This window comes from Hemitrygon akajei, chromosome 4, assembly GCF_048418815.1.
Source record: "Hemitrygon akajei chromosome 4, sHemAka1.3, whole genome shotgun sequence".
Lineage (NCBI taxonomy): Eukaryota > Metazoa > Chordata > Chondrichthyes > Myliobatiformes > Dasyatidae > Hemitrygon > Hemitrygon akajei.
The window spans coordinates 170214660-170239159 of NC_133127.1; the positions used below are offsets into that span (position 1 = coordinate 170214660).

The 24500-nt window shown below is 39.3% G+C and overlaps 1 protein-coding gene across 1 annotated transcript in view; it reads left to right on the forward strand.

The window, feature by feature from the left end:
* The window catches only part of cog6 (component of oligomeric golgi complex 6), a 97154-nt gene that overhangs the window by 50567 nt on the left and 22087 nt on the right, over positions 1–24500 (forward strand). Inside the window, exons 5-11 of the mRNA XM_073043957.1 lie at positions 10339–10450; positions 10741–10823; positions 11289–11359; positions 14333–14426; positions 19661–19789; positions 19871–19962; positions 22367–22431. Of these exons, the coding sequence (XP_072900058.1) occupies positions 10339–10450; positions 10741–10823; positions 11289–11359; positions 14333–14426; positions 19661–19789; positions 19871–19962; positions 22367–22431 (646 nt within the window). The remainder of the gene's footprint in view (positions 1–10338; positions 10451–10740; positions 10824–11288; positions 11360–14332; positions 14427–19660; positions 19790–19870; positions 19963–22366; positions 22432–24500) is intronic.

The following is a 24500-nucleotide window of genomic DNA, read 5'->3' on the forward strand; positions in this document are numbered from 1 at the left end:
AATGTTTCACAATTGTTCCTATTTGTATAATTTATTAATAACAAAATTTTGATGGTTCTATCCTCACTGATTCCATAGCTGTATATTGCAAAGTGCTGTTGCTATCAAACTTGGTTGAGTAATTTTCTAAACCATCATAAGTCAAACGTTCAAAGTAAATTTATTATCAAAGACCGTAGTATATGTCACTATATAATACATTGAGATTCATTTTTTTGCAGGCATTCACAATAGAACAAAGAAATGTAATGGAATCGATGAAGAAACTACACACAAAAACTAACAACCAATTGAACAAAAGACAAACTGTACAAATAAAAAATGTAAATAAATACTGAGAATGTGAGCTAGCGAGTCCACAGGTTGTGGAGTCAGTTCAGAGTTGAGGTTATTCATACTGATTCAGGAGCCTGATGGTTAAAGGGTAATAACCGTTCATGAACCTAGTGGTTGTTTGACCTAATGCTCCTTACCTCCTTTCCCAGTGGCAGCAGCAATGAGAGTGTACCTGGATGGTGGTGGTCCTTGATAATAAATACTACTTTCTTGTGACAGCACTCCTTAATAATTCATTAATAAATAAGTCATATATGCAGAGATTGATGGAGCCCAGCATAAACCATTCTGAATTGCCTCTTAGCATATTCTGCCTATAAGTGAACCAGTTTATTATTCGTACTTCTTGATTCTTCTGCCAAGCTATCTTTTTTTTCTAGACAGGTTTCATGACCTTCAGTTTTTTTGCCAAGTAGGACTTTATTTACTGTATTTGGGTTTCCAAATGCATTTGATAATGTATATGGGCATTCCCTACTCCATTTCATTAGCCACCTTTTCAAAATATTTAACCAGATTCATCAGCTATGACCTATCATTTACAAACCAATACTGGCTTATTCACTGCTTAGACTCGCTTATGATTATTGTTTGAGGCACTCTAGGAGAAGGTGGAAATAAGAATTGTAGAAACCATTTGCTCAGTAATTTCATCAATGTCTGATTTTATTTTAGCGCATTTGTTGATTTAACTTAGAGGAGATCACATATTATTCTGGTCAGTTGCACAAGTTGTTAAATTAATCTTATTTTGTGTTTTCATTGTTAATCTGTCATTGTTACCGGACTTTATTCCAAGTCATTATTGCAGCTATGTACTGTAGACTGAAGAATGTGACTGAAAAGAATGTATCATTATAATGCAACCCCAATCAATTTGGATGTCATGGCATATAGGACAATGTGCACAAAGTTTGCTTTTGAGCAATACTGGGGACTTGGACTCGGACAGCAAGTTGAAAACAACATAGATTTTCATTGCTCCATCACTGTAGCCTTGCAACACAAACTCTAAAGTTTTGGTTTGCAATTTCTGGGCAGTTGTGTTCAGAAGGAGAGTGGATAAAAAGAAGGAAAATGGGATTTGAGCATTCGAAGGCTCCCTTTGAATTGAAATTTGAGCTTGCATGACTTTTTTTAAGCACAATTTACTATGTTTTGTTCAGGTACAACGATGTGCTGATTGTTGCTGCCATCATGTGGATTCCTCATAGTACTACACTTTGTAAACTGGCACGATAAAACCAGAGCAGTAGAATATTTCACTGTGCAATCCTGAGGCATTTTCTGACAGTGTTTTACAGTTAGATGCCATCTCCTGGATACCTTGTGATTATATCAAGATCATCTCATAAGTGCTGTTAAGGCCACATCTGATGCATTTCAATCAGCAGTGAAGAATCTCTCTGAAGTACAGTACAAGATGAAGCTGGGCATTCCTAAGCAAACTGTTGTAAATCTTTGCAACAGGATGCTCAGGAATCTGAACTCTCTTCTACAGCAAAACCTGCTGTCTGATGGATCAAGGCTAATTTTAACTTGTAGTTCTTAAAATATATAAGAAGTCATCAGCTCAATATTGCGTACAGAGTTCATGCCTGTGATATATTGGGCTGCAAGTCAGCTACAGAGAGCATCGCTGTCGCTCATCCCCCAGTAGACATCTGCAATAACTATTCCACAATAGTGACAGTGGAACAGTAGAGGCTCAACAGCTGGAACTAAATCACAGCAGTGGTTACTTCTCAGAAGAGTAAAAAGCTTCAAGATATCCTGAAGCCATGAAAGGTGCTACAGAAATGCACTCTTAATTTCCACATTGCGGTCCAAACTATCCCTCTGTTATCAGACTCTTGAATGGACCTCTTGTGCAACAAGATGGACTCTTAGCTTCACAATCTACCTTGTTATGATGTTGCACATTATTGTTTACCTGCACTGCACTTTTTCAGTAGCTTTTACACTTTATCCTGCTTTGATACCTTATTCTACCTTCTTCTAGCTCAATGCACTGTGTAATGTTATGATCTGTATAAATGGTATGCAAGACAGTCTTTTCACTGTATCTTGATACATGTGACAATAATAAACCAGCATCAAACTGATAAACATTATCATTATTTATGTACCATCCACTTCTTGCCTTAGTACTCTTCAGAAAAAAAAATTCTGAACTGCATTCCTTTTGGGAAGCGCTCGATCAGTTGCCTTAATAAAGTTTCTGAAAGTTGTTTGTTCCTTGAAAGCCCTCAAAATGTCTACAGTCAATAATCTCTTTGTATTTACATTCTGAAGCACATCTGCAATGGATTTTGGTTCAGCAGATGCTGAAATAGCTAATATTACCAACATCCTGAGGGAGGAAATTTTATGGTTCTTTCAAAAGTCCAATGTCTTACAAGTGTTGCAGTTAGTTATCACTTCCACTGGTCTCTAGAAAGCTCTTAGAATTGAGTCCCCTGCTTTGTCTGAGTTGCCTGTCCCTCTATAACAAAGCCAAAGTCTGCATGGAAGTGATTTAAATTTTTAAAATGTATATTCAGTCTCGAGCCTGTAGGGCTTAATGAGATGTCTGTTAGCAAAAGTAGTAGACTAAAAAGACCATAAGGCATAGCAGCAAAATTAGGCCATTCAGCCCATTGAGTCTGCTCCACCATTTAATCATGGCTGATGCATTTCTCTCTCAACCCCATTCCCCTGCCTTCTCTCCGTACCCTTTCTCCCCTAACTAATCAAGAATATATCAACCTCTGCCTTAAATGCACCTAGTGACCTGGCCTCCACAGTAGCCTCTGGCAATGAATTCCAGAGATTCACCACCCTTTGGCTAAAGAAATTCCTCATCTCTGTTCTAAATGGACGTCCCTCTATTTTGAGGCTAGGCTTTCCCACTAAAGAAAACATCCTCTTCACATCCACTCTATCTAGGCCTTTCAACATTTGATAGGTTTCAAAGAGATCACCCTTCATTCTTCTAAATCCTAGTGAATATAGGCCCAGAGCCTTCGATTGCTGCTCATATGATAACACTTTCAATCCTGGAATCATTTTCGTGAGCTTCCTCTGCACCCTCTGCAATGTCAGCATATCCTTTCTTAAATAAGAGGCCCAAAACTGCTTACAGTACTCCAGGTGAGGCCCCACCAGTATCTTGTTCAGCCTCAGCATTACATTCTTGCTTTTAAACTCTAGTCCTTTTGAAATGATTGATAACATTGCAGTCACCTTCCTCACCACGGATTCAACCTGCAAATTAGCCTTTAAGAAGTCCATGGGGACTCCCTAATCCTTTTGCATCTCAGATTTTTGAGTTTTCTTCCCATTTGGAAAATAGTTTACGCTTTTATTCCTTCTACCAAAGTGCATAACCATACACTTCTACCAAGGTGCATTGCCATCACTTTGTTCATTCTCCTAATCTGTATAAGTGCTTTTGCACCCTGTCTACTTCCTCATAACCACAAAACCATCAATTTCATCATTCAAGTCTTTGATATACAATGTAAAAAGAAGCAGTCCTAACACAGACCCCTGTGGAACACCACAAGTCGCTGGCAGTCAATCGGAAGAACATCCCTTTATTCCTAGTTTCTGACTCTTGCCAATCAGCCACTGCTCTATCCATGCTAGTATGTTTCCTGTAACATTATTCCAAGTCAAGTCACTTTTTATTGTCATTTTGACCATAACTGCTGGTACACTACACAGTAAAAACGAGACAACGTTTTTCAGGACCATGGTGCTACATGAAACAATAAAAACTACACTGAACTACGTAAAAACAACACAGAAAAAGCTACACTAGTCTACAGACCTACCCAGGACTGCATAAAGTGTACAAAACAGTGCAGGCATTACAATAAATAATAAACAAGACAATAGGCACAGTAGAGGGCAGTAATTTGGTGTTAATCCAGACTCTGTGTATTGAGGAGTCTGATGGCTTGGGGGAAGAAAGAAACTGTTACATAGTCTGGTTGTGGAGAGCCCAGATGCTTTGGTGCCTTTTCCCAGACGGCAGGAGGGGGAAGAGGTGTGCGTGGAGTCTTCATAATGCTGTTTGCTTTGCGAATGCAGCGTGTGGTGTAAATGTCTGTAATGGTGGGAAGAGAGACCCCGATGATCTTCTCAGCTGACCTCACTATCCGCTGCAGGGTCTTGCTATCCGAGTTGGTGTAATTTCCGAACCAGGCAGTGATGCAGCTGCTTAGAATACTCTCAATACAACCGCTGTAGAATGTGATGAGGATGGGGGGTGGGAGATGGACTTTCCTCAGCCTTCGCAGAAAGTAGAGACGCTGCTGGGCTTTCTTTGCTATGGAGCTGGTGTTGAGGGACCAGGTGAGATTCTCAGCCAGGTGAACACCAAAAAATTTGGTTGCTCTTAACAACCTCTACTGAGGAGCCATCGATGTTCGTCAGAGAGTGGTCGCTTCGTGCCCTCCTGAAGTCAACAACCATCTCTTTTGTTTTGTTCACATTCAGAGACAGGTTGTTGGCTCTGCACCAGTCTGTTAGCTGCTGCACCTCCTCTCTGTAAGCTGACTCGTCGTTCTTGCTGATGAGACCCACCATGGTCATGTCATCGGCGAACTTGATGATGTGGTTCGAGCTGTGTGTTGCAGCACAGTCGTGGGTCAGCAGAGTGAACAGCAGTGGACTGAGTACACAGCCCTGGGGGGCCCCGTGCTCAGTGTGATGGTGTTGGAGATGCTGCTCCCAATCCAGACTGACTGAGGTCTCCCAGTCAGGAAGTCTAGGATCCAGTTGCAGAGGGAGGTTTTCAGGCCCAGTAGGATCAGCTTTCCAATCAGTATCTGAGGAATGATTGTGTTGAATGCTGAACTGAAGTCTATGAACCGCATTTGAGCGTACATGTCTTTTTTGCCCAAGTGGGTTAGGGCCAGAAGGAAGGTGATAGCAATAGCGTCATCTGTTGAACAGTTGGGACGGTACGCAAACTGCATGGGGTCCAGTTATCTTGTTAAACAGCCTCATGTGCAGCACCTTGTCAGAGGCCCTCTGAAAATCCAAGTATACAGCATCCACTGATTCTCCTTTGTCTATCCTGCTTGTTACTTCCTCAAAGAATTCCAACAGATTTGTCAGGCAAGATTTTCCCTTAAGGACATCATGCTAACTTTGGCCTATTTTATCATGGGCCTTCAGGCACCTTGATATCACATTCTTAACAATCAACTCCAACATCTTCCTAACCTCAGATCAGGCTAACTGGCTTATAATTCCCTTTCTTCTGCCTCTCTCCCTTTTTGAAGAGTGGAGTGACATTTGCAGTTTTCTAGTCCTCTAGAACCATTCCAGAATCTAGTGATTCTTGAAAGATCATTACTAATGCCTCCAGAATCTCTTCAGCTTTTAGAACCCTGGGGTGTATTCCATTAGATCCATTTGACTTATCTACCATCAGACCTTTCAGTTTCCCAAGTGCCATCTCCCTTGTAATAGCAGCTGCACTCACTTCTGCCCTTGACACTCTAGAACTTCTGGCATGCTACGAGCAAAGACCGACACAAAATACTTAATCATTTCATCCACCATTTCTTTGTCTCCCATTACTATCTCTAGCCTCATTTTCCAGCAGCCCAACGTCTATCGTCACCTTTCTTTTACTCTTTATAAATCTAAAGATACTTTCAGTGTAATTTTTGATATTATTGGCTAACTTACCGTCATATGTCATCTTCCCCCTTTTTTTGGTTGCCTTCTGTGGGTTTTTTTAAAAAGTTCCCAGTTCTCTAACTTCTCTTTCGCTTTTATCTTGGCCTTTGACTTCCCTTGTCAGTCATGGTTGAATGATCCTGTCTTTAGAATACTTCCTTTTCTGTGCCTTCCACATTGCTCCCAGAAACTTCAGCCATTGCAGCTCTTCCATCATCCCTGCTAGCGTCCCCTTCCAACTAACTTTAGCCAGCTCCAGTCTCATGCCTCTGTAATTCTCTTTACTCCACTATAATACTGATACATCTGACTTCTCCATCTCAGATTGCAGGATGAATTCTATCATATTATAATCGCTCTTTCCTAAGGGTTTACCTTAAACTCCCTAATCGTATCTGGTTCATTATGCAACACCCAATCCAGAATTGCTAACCTCCTAGTGGGCTTAACCACAAGCTGCTCCAGAAAGCCATCTTGGAGGCGTTTCACAAATACCCTCTCTTGATCAGCATCAACTTGATTTTGCGAGCCTATCTACATATTGAAATCCCCCATGACTAACATAACATTGCTTTTCACACATGCACTTTCTATTTCCACTGTAATTTGTACACCACATACTGGCTATTGTTCAAAGGCCTGTATAGAACTTCTTTCATAGTCTTCCTACCCTTGTAGCTTCTTAACTCTACCCACAGGGATTCTACATCTTCTGATCTATATCACCTCTTTCTTAAAATTTGATCTCAAGCTGCTCCTCCTCCTCCTCTGCCTACCTTCCTGTCCTTTTGATAAATTGTGTATCCTTGGATATTAAGTCCCAACTACAATTGTCTTTTAGCCATGACTCCATGATACCCACAATGTCATACCTGCCAATCTCTTAGCTGTGCTACAAGATCATCTACCTTATTTCAGATTCCATATGCATTCAAATAGAACAACTTAAGTCCTGTATTTGTCCGCCTTTTAAACCTCAACCCATCCCATGACTGCAGTTTCTAGCTGTGGTTCAATTGACAGCATTGTTGCCTTTGAGTGTTGAGATTTGATCACAAGATTTTGGTCTTACTTTATTATGCAGTACCAAAGGTGTGATGGAGTGACAGATGTACTATTATTTAGATGAGATGTTAAGCCAGTGTCTTTCCAGAAAGTGACTGTTGCCATGGTACTGTTTCAAAGAGTCAGGGAGTTATTCTCCCAATGCCAGATGATCTTCATCATTGAGGTACTTAATGAATACTTCAGTATTCACTATGGAAAAGCATCTTGGTGATTGTAGTGATAACTTGCAGTGGACTGAAAAGCTTGAGCATGTAGACATTAAGAAAGAGGATGTGCTGGAACTTTTGGAAATCATCAAGTTGGATAAGTTGCCGGGACTGGATGAAATGTACCCTAGGCTACTGTGGGAGGCAAGGAAGGGGGTTGCTGAACCTATGGTGGTGATCTTTGCATCATCAATGGGGACGGGAGAGGTTCCGGAGGATTGGAGGGTCGCGGATGTTGTTCCTTTATTCAAGAAAGGGAGTAGAGGTAGCCCAGGAAATTATAGACCTGTGAGTCTTAATTCAGTGGTTGGTAAGTTGATGGAGAAAATCCTGAGAGGCAGGATTTATGGACATTTGGGGAGGTATAATATATTAGGAATAGTCAGCATGGCTTTGTCAAGGGCAGGTCGTGCCTTATGAGCCTGATTGAATTTTTTGAGGATGTGACTAAACACATTGATGAAGGAAGAGCAGTAGATGTAGTGTATGTGGATTTCAGCAAGGCATTTGATAAGGTACCCCATGCAAGGCTTATTGAGAAAGTAAGGAGGCATGGGGTCCAAGGGGACATTACTTTGTGGATCCAGAACTGGCTTGCCCACAGAAGATGGGTCATATTCTGCATGGAGGTCGGTGACTAGTGGTGTGCTTCAGGGATCTGTTCTGGGACCTTTTCGTGATTTTTATAAATAGCCTGGATGAGGAAGTGGAGGGATGAGTTAATAAGTTTGCTGATGACACTAAGGTTGGAGGTGTTGTGGGTAGTGTAGAGGGCTGTCAGAGGTTACATCGGGACATTGATGGCTGCAAAACTGGGCTGAGAAGTGGCAGATGGAGTTCAACCCAGATTAAGTGTGAAGTGGTTCATTTTGGTAGGTCAAATATGATGGCAGAATATATGGGAAGACTTTTGGCAGTGTGAAGGATCAGAGGGATCTTGGGGTCCGAGTCCATAGGGCACTCAAAGCAGCTGCGCAGGTTGACTCTGTGGTTAAGAAGGCATACGGTGTATTGGCCTTAATCAATTGTGGAATTGAATTTAGGGGCCGAGAGGTAATGTTGCAGCTAAATAGGACCCTGGTCAGACCCCACTTGGAGTACTGTGCTCAGTTCTGATCGCCTCACTACAGGAAGGATGTGGAAGCCATGCATAAAGAGTGGATAGTCAGAGGCTTTTTCCCAGGGCTGAAATGGTTGCCACAAGAGGACACAGGTTTAAGGTGCTGGGGGGAGTAAGTACGGATGAGATGTCAGGGGTAAGTTTTTTACGCAGAGAGTGGTGAGTGTGTGGAATGGGCTGCTGGCAACGGTGGTGGAGGCAGATACGATAAGGTCTTTTAAGAGACTTTTGGTAGGTACATAGAGCTTAGAAAATTAGAGGGCTATGGGTAAGCCTAGTAATTTCTAAGGTAGGGACATGTTCGTTACAACTTTGTGGGCCGAAGGGCCTGTATTGTGCTGTAGGTTTTATATGTTTCTATGAATCAATATTAAAAACAGATAAAGTTTTGTTTGTAGGACCTTGTACTGTGTCATTTGCTGCGATAATTCCATTACTTTTTCCTTATAAGACCAATATAGGAGGACTCCTCATTTGGGAGTCAGAGGTGCCTGATAGGGAATATGGGTAGGTAGTTCGTGAGGTGATACGTGCCTTCCACGACTTGTGTGCATGGATTCTCAAAACCACCCCCTAAGTACATTGAGATTTCCAAGAATCAGTAGAGATGTTGCACTCCTTCACTAACAATGTAAGCACGTACCTGAATCACTTCCTGTGACAGAGCTGGGAGTAGTCAGTTTGTTTTAGGATTCTACACCCAGGCATGTGAGTGACATGCCCTACCCAGCACAGTCAACTGCATTAATTGGGTCTTGGTGCTGGGTATGTTGGCCTGGAGGAGGACACTGATGTTGGTTTGCCTATCCTTTCCACTAAATTTGGAGGATTTTGTGGAGAAACCATTGTCGGTAGTTCTCACGTGTTGTGAAGTATTTGCCAGGGTTAATCCAGGTTTCAGAAGCATTTTTAATAAGGTGTTGATCACTTCTGGGGAGAAAGCCAGGAATTTGTGAAAGGTCTGAAGTCTGGAACTTCAACTAATCTTTTTGTTAATTGACCAAGGGCTATTTGATCATCCACATTTGCCTTTGCTTAGAGGTAGTTCCTGACACTGAGATAGTGGTCCGTGTTTTCCTAAGTCTTGCTGTGAATTTGTTGTCAGAGAGCAGTGGGACGGAAAACTGGCATATTGGCTCAGAGCCACTGTAACATCACCTGAAGTATTAAGGGTGCAATATGAAGTCTCTTAAAGTGTTAAAAAGGATAGTGATACTGAAACTGCTATATGTGTCTTTTCTTCAGAATCAGCTTTAATATCGTCGGCATATGCCATGAAATTTGTTAACTTAGCAGTAGTAGTACATGATCAATAGAGAAAAAAGGAATTACAGTAAGGATATATATGTATATTAAATAGTTAAGTTAAAAATACTGGTGCAAAATCAGAAATAATAAAAGAGTAACGTAATGTTCATGGATTCAATGTCCGTTTAGAAATCGGATGGGAGCGTGGAAGAAACTGTTCCTGAATCACTGAGTGTGTGCCTACAAGCTTCTGTACCTCCTTTCTGACAGTAGCACTGAAAAGAGGGCATGGAATGCACTTAATCAGATAAATGAATTAATGTCATAATTAGCAAAGCTTGTAGAGATTTGATAAGATCAGAAGACAGCTAATGAAGTTGTTTACCATATCTTTTGTTTTTTACCCACTTTTTACAAAGCCAGTGTACTTGTGAATACCAGTTCTATCATAATCAATTCAGTTTTTCTTATATAATAGCTGTAGTTGATATACTGGTGACCAGGTTAGCAGAAAATGGTACTACAGCCTACTGATGTACAATGTGATCAAATTTTTCTACCTATTTCTTTTTGCACGACAGTGGTGTATGTTTGCCCAATATGCTGAAGGCTGGGTGTTATAGTCCACGCAGTAGAAAATTATAATTGTACATCTGATCTGAATTTTCATTTTAATTGCAGTCAGCGATTAGAAATCCGATCTGAGGTGGCAAATGCTTTCTTGTCCAAGTTTCAATTAACTGCAGAAGAGCTGAATACTCTTCGAGGTCCAAGAGAGGGGCCGATTACAGAGGTAATCCATATAATACGTTGTAAATATATGCTGGTATTTATGCATAATTTATTCCATATCTGTCCTTTAACCTCTATCTTTATGTTTTATGTAATTCTTTATTCTTTATAATTTTGGATATTGTTTTTGTTGGATGTCACACCCTGACCAACATATCATAGGAAGCTCCTAATACATGTAAATGCATACAGTGAATAAAGTTGATCTTCAATCTTCGATCCTATGTTTATTATGTAGCAGAAGCATTACGTTTACAGAATTGTGCTGCATAATTTTATATATACTTTTAGGACTTCTTTAAAGCACTTGGAAAAGTGAAACAGATTCACAATGACGTGAAGGTTCTGTTACGAACAAACCAGCAAACTGCAGGGTAAGGAATATTCTTAATTGTTCTTCTACATGAACTTCTATTTTCCAACTTACGATGCATTTTGGTTTGATTTGAGAAACTATAAGGAACAGTAACAAAATATTACATCTGAACAGCACCATGAGAGAGATAATCTTGCCTATAAGCTATGGAGTAAAGTATTTAACAGCAACAAAGTTAAGTAGAGGATGAACACAAGAATTTTGCAGGCGCTGGACCTCCAAGGGAACACACACACACACAAAATAGTGGAGGAACTCAGCAGATCAGGCAGCATCTATGGAAAGGAATAAACAGTTGGGCTGAGATCCTCCTTCAGGATGAATAGAAGAGTTGAAAGACAAAACAATCATGTTTCCAGGAAAGAGTGCTTTCTCTGTAATACAGCATTTGCAATGTAGACAAGTTTATATATACAGTGTCAGTGGTTGTTGCAGGATGTTAATTCCTTTCTGTATTTCAAAGTTTGGAAATTATGGAACAGATGGCCCTCCTCCAAGAGACATCATATGAAAAGCTTTACAGATGGGCACAAGGTATGTCTGTTATCAGAAGCACATATCAAATATATTGAAGTTGGATATATGTAAAGGACTGTCAATGATGTTTTGAAAAACACATGAACTAAAAACGATTCAACTAAGTGAATGATATATCAATTATTTTTACATTATTCATAATGTAAAGCTATTCTGTCTATTTTATGTTTTGGTTTGATATAGTCACTTTGTTTCAGCTGCTTATTCTTTGGAATGAGATCAAGGTAATTTTAGCTGTGCCACACACCAGTTAAATTCCCTTCTATGTAAGAACATTAGAAATAGCAGGAGCAACTGGCAATATGATGCTTTCAACCTACTTCATATATTTAATCAAGTCCCTTTAATCCAAGATTTGATTGAGTCTATTGTTAGTGTCCTGTCAGGCAAAATAATCTATTGTAACTATTATACAGTGGTACTAGAAAATTTGTGAACCCTGTGGAATTTTCTCTTTTTATGCATAAATATGACCTAAAATGTGATCAGATCTTCACGCAAGTCCTAAAACTAGATAAAGAGAACCCATTGAAATAAATAACATAAAACATTATACCTGTTCATTTATTTATTGAGAAAAATTATCCAATACTGCCTGTATTTGTTGGAAAAAGTATGTGAACCTCTGAGGTAGTGCCCTCTTTAAAAGCTATTTGGAGTCAAGTGTTCAAATCAATGAGATGAGATGGGACGTGTGGGTTCTGGAGTTGTCCTGCCCTATGAAAAAAGACACGCAAAGTCATAATACTGACAGAGCCTGCTCTTCTCATGAAAGATCTGTTTACGTTCACTGTGCCTCAATCAAACAACTTTCAAAGGACCGTAGAAGAAGAATTGTAGAGATGCATGAAGCTGGAAAAGGCATTTTAAAGACCTGAGTGTTCATCAGTCCACAGTAAGAGAAATTGTCTACAAATGGAGGAAACTCAGTGCTGTTGCTACTCTCCCTAGGAGTGGGCTTCCTGCAAAGATCACACCAGCAGCACCACAGGCAAGGCTGAAGGAGGTGAAAAGGAACCCAAGGTAACAGCAAAAGACCTGCAGAAATCTCTAGAGCTTGCTAAAGTATCTTCATGTGTCCACAATGAGCAAAACACTGAACAAGAATGGTGTTCATGGAAGGACACCATATGGGAAACCACTGCTCTCCAAAAAAAATATTGCAGCACGTCTCAAGTTTGCAAAAGACCTTCTGAGTACAATGCTTCTGGGACAATATTCTGTGGACACATGAGACAGAAGTTGAACTTTTGGGCACAAATGCATCTTGCTACATTTGGAGGAAAAAGGGTATTGCACACAAACACCAAAATGTCATCCCAACTGAGAAGCATGGTGGAAGGAGCATCATGATTTGGGTCTGTTTTGCTGCCTCAGGGCCTGGACAGCTTGTAATCATTGAGGGAACAATGAATTCAAAATTGTATCAAGACTTTTTACAGGAGAATGTCAGGGTAGCAGGCTGTCACCTGACGCTTAACAGAAGTTGGATAATGCAACAAGAGAATGATCTGAAAGACGAGTAACTCAACAACAGAATGGTTTAAAAAGAAGAAAATTTGTGTTTTGGAATGGCTGCGTCAAAGTCCTGACCTTAATCCTATAGAAATGTTGTGGAAGGATCTGAAGCAAGCAGTTCATACAAGGAAGCCCATCACCATTCCAGAGTTGAAGCAGTTTTGCAAGGAGGAATGGCCTCCAGGCCAATGTGCAGGACTGATCAACAGTTACCAGAAACGTTTGGTTGACATTATTGCTGTTCAAGGGTGTCATACCAGTTACTGAAAGCAAAGGTTCGCATACAGTCAGCCCTCCGCATCCGTGGGGGTTTGGTTCCGGGACCCCTTGCGGGTACCAAATTCCACGGATGCTCAAGTCCCTTATATAAAATGGCATAGTATTTTCATATAACCTACGCACATCCTCCTGTATATTTTAAATCATCTCTAGATTACTTATAATACCTAATACAATGTAAATGCTGTGTAAGTAGTTGTTATACTGTATTGTTTAGGGAATAATGACAAGAAAAAAAGTCTGTACATGTTCAGTACAGATGCAACCATCGTAGCTCTTCTGGGAACGCTGATGCCGCCTTGCTTTGACCACTTAATTGCTTTTTAGGAGTGTTTTTTCACAGAAACAAAGGGTGCACATAATACAAGTAGCAACCAAATGAGGCGCGAGGCAAACAGTGCTCAAACAACGAGTACTGGAGAGAGAACTTGCGTTTCTTTTCTCGATCCTGATCCATGGTTGGTTGTATCTGCGGATGTGGAACCCGCGGATATGGAGGGCCGACTGTACTTTTTTCCAACAAGTATATGTAATATTGGATAATTTTTCTCAATAAATAAATGAGCAAGTAAAATGATTTTGTGTTACTTAATTGGGTTCTCTTTATCTAGTTTTAGAACTTACATGAAGATCTGATTACATTTTAAGTCATATTTATGCAGAAATAGAGTAAATTCTACAGAGTTCACCAACTTTCTAGCATCACTCTATGTTACCTCAGGTTCTATTGATCATCACTTTCAATCGACATTTTCTGGATATTGGCTCTTCAGCCATAATAGCTCTGAACTTTCTGTAACCCTTTCTGGTTTAAACAATTCTATTCAAGCTCATTCTTCTCTGCAATGATGACAACCGTTAGTTTATTCCTAGAATTGTTCAAATAAATGTTTTCTGCACCCTTCCTAAATTGCCATGTCCAAATGGCACATAACTAGTATTTTAACAGTACAGTTAGAGTCATGACTTGTGATTTAAATTTGAAGCAGATTCTTGGTTTGTTCTTAAACTTGGATGTCTTTGTTCAAGAATTAGAGGACAATGGTAACATTTTGATAGTTATAGTATAATGTTAGCTACCTGGAAAGCAAACCAGCTTAATTTAATTTAAATGTGAATAATAAAACTCAGAAAATACTTAGATTTCTTTTGCTTTTTCTTAAATATATATAGTTGAATCCAGAACTCTTACTCAGGAAGCCTGTGATGTTTCTCCCGCACTAACTCAAGCGATGGAGGCTCTGCAGGATCGACCTGTACTCTACAAGTTAGTATTATATTGTTTTCACACATTATTCTTTACCAAGGCAAAAATAAAGAGAAAAAGGAATGTGCTTTATAAGAATTGCATCTTGTCCTGATCTGAGGAGTTTTATATTACATCAGACTTTCATCAACCAATCTTGGCTTGAATTTGGATGGTATAGTGTGTCATCTTCCACCTCTGTTTCTTCACTTCTTCCTATAATTCATTACTTTCTTGTCCAGATCCAAAATTTTAATGTAAGCTGTTGTGAAGGATTCTTTGATCATTTATATTGCAACGTGCAATTGTAATTCAGAAGCTAAGTATACAGCGAAAGTTAGTTAAATTCTTTGGCCTTGTATCTTTGTGCAGAACAGTAGCTATCCTTGAAATGGTGAAAATCTCCATCTGCACTTCAGTCTTTGAAGTTTCATGTTAGACCATAAGACATAGGAGCAGAATTAGGCCATTTGGCCCTTTGAGTCTGCTCCGCCATTCAATCATGGCCAATCCTTTTTTCCCCTCCTCAGCCCCACTCCCTGGCCTTCTCCCTGTAACCTTTCATGCCATTTCCAGTCAAGAACCTATCAAGTTCTGCCTAAATACACCCAACAGCCTAGCCTCCACAGCTTCCTGTGGTAATAAGTTCCACAAATTCACCACCCTCTGGCAAAAGAAATTTCTCCGCATCTCTGTTTAAATGGCTGTCCCTCTATACCGAGGCTGTGCCCTCTCGTCCTGGACTCCCCCACCATGGGAAACATTTGCCTTCCCACTTCTACTCTGTCTAGGCCTTTCAACATTCAAAAAGTTTCAATGAGATTCCTCTCTCATCCTTATAAATTCCAGCACGTACAGACTCAGAGCTGTCAAATGTTCCTCATATGAAAACCCTTTCATCCCTGGAATCATCCTTGTGAACCACCTTTGAACCCTTTCTAATGCCAGCACATCTTTTTTTTAAGATGAGGAGCCCAAAACTGTTCACAACACTCAAGGTGAGGCCTCACCAGTGCCTTATAAAGCCTCAGCATCACTCCCTGCTTTTGTATTCTAGACCTCTTGAAATTAATGCTAACATTGTATTTACCTTCCTCACCACCGACTCTAACTACAAGTTAACCTTTACGGTGTTCTGCACAAGGACTCCCAAGACCCTTTGCATCTCATATTTTTGGATTTTCTCCCTGTTTAGAAAATAGTCTGCACATTTATTTCTACTACCAAAGTGCATGACCGTGCATTTCCCAACATTGTATTTCATTTGCCACTTCCTTGCCCATTCTCCTAATCTATCTAGGTCCTTCCACAACCTACCTGTTTCCTCAACATTACCTGCCCCTCCACCAGTCTTTGCATCATCTGGAAACGGCAACAAAGCCATCTATTCCATCATCTAAATTATTGATTTACAGCATAAAAAGAAGCGGTCCGAACACCAACTGCTGTGGAACACTGCTGGCAGCCTACCTTCCTGTCTCTCCGGTACAATGTGTAACCTTGGACATTTAGCTCCCAACTACAACCATCCTTCAGCCACGATTCACTGATGACCACAACATCATACCTGACAATCTGTAAAAGTGCAGCAAGATCATCCACCTTATTGAGATATAACACTTAAGAGTATTATATTTGCTACCCTTTTTCATTCTGTATCCCAAATGCACTGATACTCACCCTAGCTGCAATTATGTCCTATCATCTGCCTGCCCATCCTGACAGTCTGACTACACACTATCTTTGCTTTTTTGCCATCTATCCTGTCCTGAGTCCCTTCACTCTGGTTCCCACCCCACTGTCAAATTAATTTAAACCCTCCCCAACAGCTCTAAGAAACTTGCCCACAAGAATATTGGTTTCCCTTGGGTTCAGTTGCAACCTGTCCCTTTTGTACAGGTCGTACCTCCACCAGAAGAGATCACAGTGATCCAAGAAACTGAAGCCCTGCTCTCTGCACGAGCTTTTCATCCATGCATTAATTTGTCAAATCATCCTGTTTCTACCCTTACTGGCACGTGGCACAGGCAGCATTCCTGAAATTAGTACCCAGAAGGACCTGCTTCTCTAAATTCTCTTTTCAGGACCTCTGCTTTTCCTTCCTATGTCATTGGTACCAATATGTACCAAGACATCTGCTGCTCTCCCTCCCCTTCCAAAATGTTGCAGACATGGTCTGAGACGTCCTTGACCCTGGCACCTGGGAGGCAACATAACATTCGGGTGACCCGTTCACATCCAAACAATCTCCTCTCTGTTCCCCTGACTATTGAGTCCCCTATTACTACTGGTCTCCTCTTCTCCTTCTTTTCCTTCTGCACCAAGGACCTGTGCTCAGTGCCAGTTAACCTGGTCTCCTTGGCATCCCCCTCATCAGTATCCAAAACAGCGTGCTTATTATTGAGCGGAATGACTACGGGGGTGCTCTGCGCTAACTGCCTATTCATATTTCCATTTCTCCTGACAGTCACCCAGCTATCTGCCTCCTCTTAACTTAGGGGTGACTACTTCCCTGTAACTCTGATTGATTATCTCCTCACTCTCTTGTACAAGCCAAAGGTCATCCAGCCACTGACCCAGATCCCTAACACAGTCTTCAAGGAGCTGCAGACTGATGCACTTCATGCAGACATAGTTCCCTGGGAAACTCTAGGTATTCCAGGTCTCCAACATCTAGCATAAAGAACACACAGCAGCCATTTGCTACACTAGGTACAGCAAGAGAAAGCTTAACCAGGGCCAACGCCTCTTTTTTGTTAAAGCCTGACACTCCTACTCTCACCACTGGCCTACTCCCAACAATGGCCATCTCGCTCTTCCCTTCTGTCCTTTTAAACAAGCGTCACCAACCTGCGAGAAACCTCATTACTGTGGCCTGCTCCTGCCGCTGATTGGGCTGCCGGAATGAGCCCAAATGACCACGAAGGTCTTTTAAACAAACGTCACTGACTTGTGAGAATCCTCATTGCTGTGGCCTGCTCCTGCTGCTGATTGGGCCGTTGGGTTAGCCTGACTACTGTCTCTGGAAATGTGAAAAGGGAAGGAAAATTACATTTTTAAGCAAATGAGCAGACTATTTCTTAAGAAAGGCATCAAGCACAAATGAATATTATTTGCCTACATGCATTTTTAAGAAAAAAGTTAAGAAAAAATACTATATGCCTTCATTTTACAATTTATGTCTTATCACTTTGATCGTTGTAGAAGAAAATTGAAGCTGTTTTCTTCTTTACTAAAAGCTTTCAGTAAAGTAAGGATCAAGTGATTGAAATCTTATGAAATTTATTAGCCCAGATTCCATGCTTATAATATTGATGGAATTATATGTCACGATACCAAGAAACTACTATCGAAGAATCTAGAACAAGAAAAAATCTTCAGATGCTGGAAATCCGAGCAACATGCACAAAATGGTGGAACTCAGCAGTTCAGGCGGCATCTATAGGAAAAAGTACAGTCGGCATTTCAGGCTGAGACCCTTCAGCAGTTCTTTTCCATAGATGCTGCCTGGCCTGCTGAGTTCCTCCAGCATTTTGTGTGTGTATCAAAGAATCTAGTTCATCAATTTTCCACTTGGATGCTGTCTTGCAACATTTTCCAATGTTAGTATCCAGAAATTAGAAAGTTAATTAAAAAATGAACTAATTTAATCTAAAATACTGTGTAAGAATCTTAATTTTGTTGTTGATCTCTATAAGTGTTTCTAATGGTATATTAGCCCATAACTGTTGCCTAGCAAACTCACTGGCCCTAATGAAGTATTTTATACATATGGCATGTAATTATCCCAAAAATATTTCATGATGTAATAAATTTTTAAATGATATATCTGTATTTCAATTATCATTTGAATATTATGTATATCTCCTAAGTTTTGTGGTTTATAAGATTTTTTAAATATTTTGAGCTTTTTTCTTATTTTGCTCACTGTCAGAATTCTTCAAGATGATTACCGTAGATTCCGGATTTTAAGCCGCTACTTTTTTCCCACATTTTGAACAGCTTTGAACTCTGCGGCCTTTAAAACGGAGCGGCTAATATATTATTTTTTTTCATGCTGCCGAAAACATTTTGCCTCGTAACAGTAGACCAATAAAATTGATGAGTAGTTCACAGAGGTCCAATGAAATTGTACGATAAATCAAGCGCACTTTCACAATTAAATTATTGTAAATCAGTCATTTGTACTCACCCTCATCAACATGGAAAACACTCGAAGAAAAGCATTGTGCTGCCTTTATGGCAGTTATTTAGTTTATAATATTTTCGCTTAGTAATTCATTTTCTAGTTAAAGTTAGAAGAGTTTTAACTATATTTGTTTTCTGTACTACATCGCGGGATGCTATGACGTCACACCCGGTTTCGCCGCGTCTTGTGGGATACCGGTTTGCGATAAACGGGACGGCGGGGGGGGAGCGGCGGAGCGAAAACGCTGCTTTTAAGTTAAAGGCGATCAATAACTTTTCCTGGTAGGCTGCAGTATATATATTTTTTACCAGTCGTTAGGAGATATTGGAATGTTGTTCAGTAAAGAAGTATACGCAACGTATATTTAAAAGTAGCCGCGTTACGGGCACGGTTCGAAAAAAAGCATTTGCAATATGTATTTGTTTTTGTTACCATTTGGATTTAATTAAAAGTTAAAAAATCCTCACGTGTAATATCTTTCTGTGTAAATATCTCATATTACAACGTGGGACACCTGCGGCCGAAAATCCGTTGCGGCCTTTACAAGTAAAAAATTGATTTTATTTCTAAAATTAGAGCCAGCGGCTTTTAATCAGGTGCGCTCTGTAGTCCGGAATCTACGGTAGCTGCTCGGCTGGGTTGCTTGACATGATAGATATTGATATTCTGATTCTTGATAACAATTACACTGGGAAAGGGCAATTCCTTCCCAGAGGGTTCATTAAAATGCAGTTTTCTCAATTTGGTAGTGAGTGCCATTGCTTCACCAATGGGCACAAAATCTGTGGAAAACAAAATACAATTAAGTTTCATGCTGTTGATCCCTGTCAGAAATGGAAAAGGGAAAAAATAGTTAGGTTTATGTTGCAGGGAAGGTGAGGAAGTGTCTAATTGGTCCACAGATAAAATAAATGAATGTATGGTACTGCAAAGTAGCTTTGTAAATGAGATTATTTGGAAAGCTTATTTGTATAGAATATCTACTCATTTAGGATTTGGAATACTAATTTATTTCACCGTTTTTCCATTTTTCTGTCATTAATTTTGTATGTATTTATCAATCTAGCTACATACTTGATGAATTTGGAACCGCAAGGAGGAGTGCAGTAGTTCGTGGTTTTATAGACGCTCTCACCAGAGGTGGACCTGGTGGAACTCCTCGGCCAATTGAAATGCACTCTCATGATCCTTTAAGGTACACCATTGAATGCTCATCATTCTTTCTGTTGCGATAGTGTCTTCTGAAATCCAATTTTGCTTAATTTTGTGTTTTCAGGTATGTTGGAGATATGTTGGCATGGTTACACCAAGCAGCTGCTTCAGAGAAAGAGCATCTTGAAGCTTTGCTGAAGCTTGTAACTATGCAAGGTAATTGTCTCATTTAATTTCTTTCGTGGGCTGTCCACATTGAAATTTTCCAGAAACTTCATATAACTGGTTCTCTAAAATTTAACGACACTTCAAAGCCAATTTCTATCAAAAACTAAACAGAAGAGTAAGAGCAGGAATTTCAGGTTGTATACTATATTCATTCTGTTATTAAATGGAACAGTTGAATACTGTACAAGCTAATTTGCTTTTACACTGAAGTTTTCATTGTAGCCATAATTAATTTCAGGAGAAGAAGCTATACATGGTTGTCCTATTAAAATGACTGAACAAAAATCAAAGGGATCTTGGTCTTTTTTACTATCTGCAGATAAATAAGGAAATTATAAACAACCGATTCTCAAGTAGAAGACATAATGCACAGAACAGAACTGTACAAGAATGAAGAAAATGTACTCTTATGTATTCTAATGTGTCAGGGCTTCCCTAATTTCAGAATCTATCATGTGTCCATGTTAGTTTGTTGGAATATTGATAGTGCCAGAACCGTAAATGTCAAATGCATTAGTGAAGTTATGTCATAAGGTAGAACGAGGAGCAATCACAGCATCAGAAAAAATAATAGTTGCAGTTTTGCATTTAAGAATACTAGTGGGCCCAAACTGTAATTTTAAAATCTAATCTGTGTAAATTCATAAACTGATAAAACACTGTTTGAATTTGGATTTTGAATTATTTGTATTTTCAGTATTATTTCAAGGAGTATGTGCAAGTCTCAATCACTGAGCAGACTCAGTTCATTTAAATGTATGTTTGGTGAGGAAACTTATCATTGTGACTTGTCCACAGCAGTTATCCAAAGTGAGCTGCATGACTTTCTGTAGATTGGCTTTAATCATTTCACAAAATCAGGCTCAGATTTCTCTTCTGAACCAGTTTTATTCTATATTTACCCTTACATCATTTGCACACACCAGCCGTGTTGTGAAAAAGGCACAACAGCGCCTCTTTCACCTCAGACGGTTGAGGAAGTTTGGTGTGGGCCCCCAGATCTTATGAACTTGCTGCAGGGTCGCAATTCAGAGCATCCTGACTGGCTGCATCACTGCCTGGTATGGGAACTGTACCTTCCTTAATTGCAGGATTCTGCAGAGAGTGGTGCCGACAGTCCAGCACATCTGTAGTTGTGAACTTACAATGATTCAGGACATTTACAAAGATAGATGTGAAAAAAAGGCCCAAAGGGTCACTGGGGACCCAAGGCACCCCAACCACGGTCTAATCCAGCTGCTACCATCTGAGAAATGGTACCACAGCATAAAAGCCAGAACCAACAGGCTCAGATACAGCTTCTTCCACCAGGCTATCAGACTGATTAACACACGCTGATTTGAGTGTATTTCTATGTTACATTGACTGTTGTACATTATAAATTACTGTGATTGCACATTGCACAATGTAAAGCTTTTTACTCCTCATGTACGTGAAGGATGTGAAAAAGAAAGTCAATTCAATTCACTGAGGCAAACTCATACTCAGTACACTAGGTGGCAGTCTATATTGGTCATTCTAAGTGTAAGTAGAGATTTCTATTTTAACAAGTATGGATAAGATTGAGTAAGCTTTCTCATGCAGACCAGTAACTGCTTTATTTTTATAATGAAACATTAAATGATACGTTAAATCAAAGAATTACATTTTTTAAAATTAGGAATGTTGCTGTTAATCAAGTATCCTGTCAGAGCCACTTCGGTCTGGAGGATCAATAATTAATTGATGAGACCTAAAACAGAAAGTGAAGATCTGTTTGCAGCATGAGATTTATGCAGGTGGTAAATAGATTTAAAGTTTTTAAGACCTGCAAGTATTACATGTATGTACTTTTATGTAAAGCACAGGTAGATCTATTTTAAAGGATAATAAAAGCTCAGGATTACTATATTTTTAAAAAATCTAATTCTGCTATACCCATCAAAAAGAGTTCTGATTTTAAATGTTGTTGTAACATTTATAAATGTCACACTTCCTTCAGGCTAATTCTGTGGTATCAGTAATTGGAAAAGCTCCTCTTAGTTGCTGGTAGTGGTACTGTTAGTGGTAAGGGTTTTGTTAGTTTTAACCAATGCTGCATAAAAATAGCTTATTGAAGCAATTTGATTATTCATACTACCAAACTGTAATTGAAAAGTTAATTACAATTAGAAAGTGCGAATAGATCTTGCAATCAAATGATGGTCAGTATAGTGTTGATTTCACTATTAACACTAAAAGAGAATTCTAGAAGAGGTCCTCTTTCCGGAATTTTGCCTTATTGACGATTGAAGTGTTTTTGTGGTAGCAATGAGGTTTCTGATTTCATCATGCAAAAGTGTGCTTTTGTAATAGGAATGAGCAGCTTGGTTAAGCTATACCTTTATGTAAAGTAGAATGTTTATTATTACAGGCGTGGACGAAAATATTCAGCAAGTAGTAGGACATATCACTGAAGGAGTATGCCGACCTTTAAAGGTACAGACTGATTTATTGGAATTTGTTCTGATATTAAATAAAAATGTAGTCACATACTTAAAATTTGGTGAAAATATTAGCTTCATGATGCCTTTCAGTTTATCCATACAGATGGGAAGCTCATCTACCTTGAGCCTCCAGCTATAATTGAAACAAAAGTTACTACAGTTAACTTCATGATTCCTGGGGTGAAGAAGAACTGTAGGCAACATTTCCAAACATCTGTTTCTAGATGCACAATGAGAATACCAAATGACAAATACAAGAGATTGTGCAGATGCTGCAGATCCGATGAGGGACCAGTTTACTTTTGCATTTGAATGGTGTGATAGGAATCAGAAATTGGATATGAGAGCATAAGTGAGATCATAGTAAACTTGTTTGTAAGGCAATAAGCAACAAGGAAGATGAAATCTGAAAGTCAAGTCAGAATCAGATTCAAGTTTATTATCACCGCATTATATGACATTAAAATTGCTGTTTTACAGCAGCAGTACACTACAAAAACACAAAATTACTTTAAAGATATAAAATTACACCTTGAAAAGAGAGAGAACCTTGAGAAAGATTGAAGTAATAAAGAACTAGAAGATACTATCGGCTCAATTTCTTGATTAGCTAGCCAAATGGTGGAATCAATTTTCTCAAGAAAGGTGAGTTTTAGAAAATTAACCTATATTAATTGGACGGTTATTGAAAATAATATGATGTGAAGCATACTCCTTGAGGAGCAATTGATGCAAGTTTGCTAATTGATTCTGCAGCAAAATACCAATTCTAGCTGTAAGGAAAATAGAAAATCTGTCGACTTAGCTTTTGCTCTTTCAAGGTGATTAATGCGTGAAATTAAGTAGTCTGCCTGATCACTTGGCAAGGATATGCTCTGAAAGGTTAAATGAACAATGAGAGGAATCAGCTTGTCATACAATGCATTAGTGCTAATCTTAACATCTTATAAAGGGAATCCCCATCCAGCTCCAAAACAGTAGACTTGAAGTTGTGCTTTTTAAATTCTTTTTCTGCCTGTAAACATACTCTCATTTAGACCTTGTGTTAAATTGGAAAATAGAGATGTAACAGGAAGAGCCTGCATGCCCATCAAACTTGTGTTTCATTCTTTGATCCTTGCATCTCAAGTACGTTATCATCCTGTCCTTGTGTCCATTGTTTCCCTTAGTGCCCAAACATTTTGTGTACTTAGCTTTGAATATACATGAGGTTTTTGATTTGTACTGTACAGAAACACTGACCTTTGACTCACAACATCAACACTGACCCTTTTGCCCCTTTACACGTATCCCACTTACCAATTTTACCACCTTATCCTTATGTGCCTTGCCTCTTTAAATGTCTGTCCAAATGTCTCTTAAGTAATTATTACTGATTCCACCATCTCATTGGCATGTTTCAGATATCAACCGCTCTCTGTATTTTTTTAAAAAACCTCCAGAACATCCTTGTATCTGGAGTAAACATCCATATCCGCCGGAGAAAGGAACTCTGAAGGTTTACAGACCTCTAGAGTGAGAATAGTTTCTTCTCAGCTCACACCCTGAACTGAAATTTTGCCCCCATTTCCTAATTCTTCATTCATAAGAAACAGCCTCTCAGCAACTATAAATTCCTCACAGGATCTCTGAAGTTTCAGTAAGATCCCCTTATTCTTCTAAATTCTAAAAAATTCAATCCTGGAATCAATTTTGTAAATCAATGTTGCACCTTCACCAAGTTAAATATATTCTTTAGGTGCAGACACCAAAATTCCAGTTGTACATACTGTAAAATTGAAGATAAATTGATTTACTGTAGCTCAATTTAAATAAAGGCCAACAAAAACATTTACCTTCCTAACTGTTTGCTGTTCCAGCCAGAATCCCTTTGTGAATTGTAAGTTGTTGGCAGTGCTAAAAATAGTCGTATTCAATTTTGTTCCTCTTTTTAATGCAATTGTTTAATAGTTTTGTCTCTGCTGGCTGCTTAGTTCAGTTTTTCTGACAAATAGAATACCTCTTAAATGCTGTTATGCTATTCAAAATGGCAATGAATAGTAGTTGTAGGTCTATAATGAA